This window comes from Glycine max, chromosome 1 (genome assembly GCF_000004515.6).
Source record: "Glycine max cultivar Williams 82 chromosome 1, Glycine_max_v4.0, whole genome shotgun sequence".
Taxonomy (NCBI): Eukaryota; Viridiplantae; Streptophyta; class Magnoliopsida; order Fabales; family Fabaceae; genus Glycine; species Glycine max.
The window spans coordinates 26,401,431-26,403,602 of NC_016088.4; the positions used below are offsets into that span (position 1 = coordinate 26,401,431).

Consider the following 2,172-nt stretch of genomic DNA (forward strand, 5'->3'; position numbering starts at 1 on the left):
TCCAGGACTGGTTGGCTTGTTTGGTTTATGGCGGATGGATGAGTCGGATCCACCTCAGTGGCGGCAACTGCGGCCACATTGTTCTCCTTCATCCGCTTCATACTTAACATGGCTTCCATCATGGAGGTCATTTGATCCTTCATGGCCTCCATATCGGCCTTCATTTGCTCTTGCACTTGTTCTATCTCACCCATGATTTTAGTTTTGGAACGAGTTTGATAGGGGTGTAGTAAAGCGCATTTGTTCCTTTTGGTTATTGTGTTTACTTTGACTACGACTGATAAAAGAACAAAATGCAATGAGTAATGCGACAACGAATTAAACATGAATACATGATAATGGTAAGTTGTCGAAGTATTGAACCAACGCAGAAATTTCACCAAAGACATAAGGTTGAATCAAATCTCATTTTCATTAAGAGACAATATTGTTTATCTTGTCAAAGTCAAAGCATAAATACAAACGCCTCAGCGGTTCCTAATTATGTGGGACATCAACTCGATCATATGTTGACAATAATCGAAAAGCCCATGAACTTCCACGGGAGCTGAGTACACGTCCGCCATTGCCTTGGCTTTGGCTAATAGCCTGGGAAGCTCTTGACTCCCATTCAGAGTGAAATCGAACTTATCCATCCACATCATAGCTTCTCCGTGTAATGAATCTATCACTCTCTCTCTTGTTTCCTTTTCCGCTTGCAGAGCCGATACTTTTGCATGCTCATCCTTTAGCCTTTGCTCATGGTTAGCAACTAGGTTTAACTTCTCTTTATACTGGTCAATGATTGTCCACATATTCTCTTCCGTCCTACTCAACTATTCAGTCAAGCTCTTCTTCAACCATTGACAAGCCTTCAACTCGTCCTCTAGTATCATACTTTCCACCCTCCACTCGTCCCTTTTGGCCCTTCAAAGCTTGAGTTCGTTGTTGCTGCCCCATAAAGCCCCTCAGAACTTATTTCGGGCCCATTCTTCTTTTCGGGCCCTCTTCGTTTCTCGTTCTAACACGGTTGTTGCTTCCTCTAAGCTCCTTATCCTTTCTTTCCACCGCATTCCATGCTTTTCAGACTCTTTGAAGCATTATTGCATTGGGGTCACTGAAGCCTCATGCGATGAAAGGCGCGATACTCTCTTCTGATGGTGCCCCTTTCATAGGGTAGCCTAGTTGTCTTATGACAAGTACAGGATTATAATTAATACAACCCCTCGTTCCCATCAAGGGGACGTTTGGGAACCCTTCACATGAGGACAAAACTCTGGCCCCTCCTTCCTTCCATCGAGGGAACCAATTAACGGACGCCCCTACCATACCCGCCATGAGCTGCTCCCAATTTGCTTTCCCTTTCTCGGCACATATGTAGTGACCTTGTAGGGGACAAACATGTCTACTTTCATGATGAAAAATGTGAAAGACCAGCCATACATAAAGAGCGAGTGTGCAACAGACAATTCTCGCGTTGTTCTTCTTGCATCTCTGGTCAAACGTGTCATAGGCATCAACCAAAACAACAACGGCCGAACTTTCCTTGCTATGGTGATAAGCAAGAAAAGCATTGATCGCCGCTAGATCCATTAGCCCATCCACATTTGGAAAGAGGACGACCCCAAACACCAATAGTGCTAAAACATCAATGAAAGAAGTCCACTCTCCTTGATCCGCCAAAGCTTTCGCTTTCTCTTCCAAGCGCTTCTTTGGTATCCCAACCACCCCATTTCTATTTTGTTTCACTCGTTCCAATTCTTGCACCGAGATCTTGACCACCTTTGCTACTCTTGCCATGGAGGGGTAAAACCCAGAAAACAGATACGACTTCCTTCCTCCTAGCGAGCATCCCAAGATCCCTTCAAACTCTTCTACGGTTGGTACCAACTGAAAGTCCCCAAATGTGAAGCACCTTAGCGGCTGGTCATAGTACTGAGTGAAGGATGCGATGACTTCCACGAAAACTTCTATCATAGTCAAGTCCCAGATTTTCCCATATGTCTTGCGGAAAGCTTGACGTCGAACTTGATCTATCCACTGCCCTAGCTCTCACAAATTGGCTACTTCTACGCTCTTGATTTTGACATGATAGAACCTTTTCATAAAAGAGGGTGCTTGGTTTGATCCCATGTTTGCTAGAATGAAAAACTTTGCTGATCAATACTTCGACACCCTATCATAGAAGAAATA

The 2,172-nt window shown here is 44.2% G+C and overlaps 1 protein-coding gene across 1 annotated transcript; it reads right to left on the bottom strand.

The window, feature by feature from the left end:
- Positions 1 to 1,104: 1,104 nt before the first annotated feature.
- Positions 1,105 to 1,956, bottom strand: LOC102669324 (uncharacterized). The gene has a single exon (XM_006574017.1). The coding sequence runs from the start codon at positions 1,954 to 1,956 to the stop codon at positions 1,105 to 1,107; it is 852 nt and encodes a 283-aa protein (XP_006574080.1).
- Between the last annotated feature and the right edge of the window lie 216 nt (positions 1,957 to 2,172).

What these genes read in the sequence shown, in the direction of transcription:
- LOC102669324 (XM_006574017.1), bottom strand. Translation starts at nt 1,956, where the DNA reads ATGATAGAAGTTTTCGTGGAAGTCATCGCATCCTTCACTCAGTACTAT.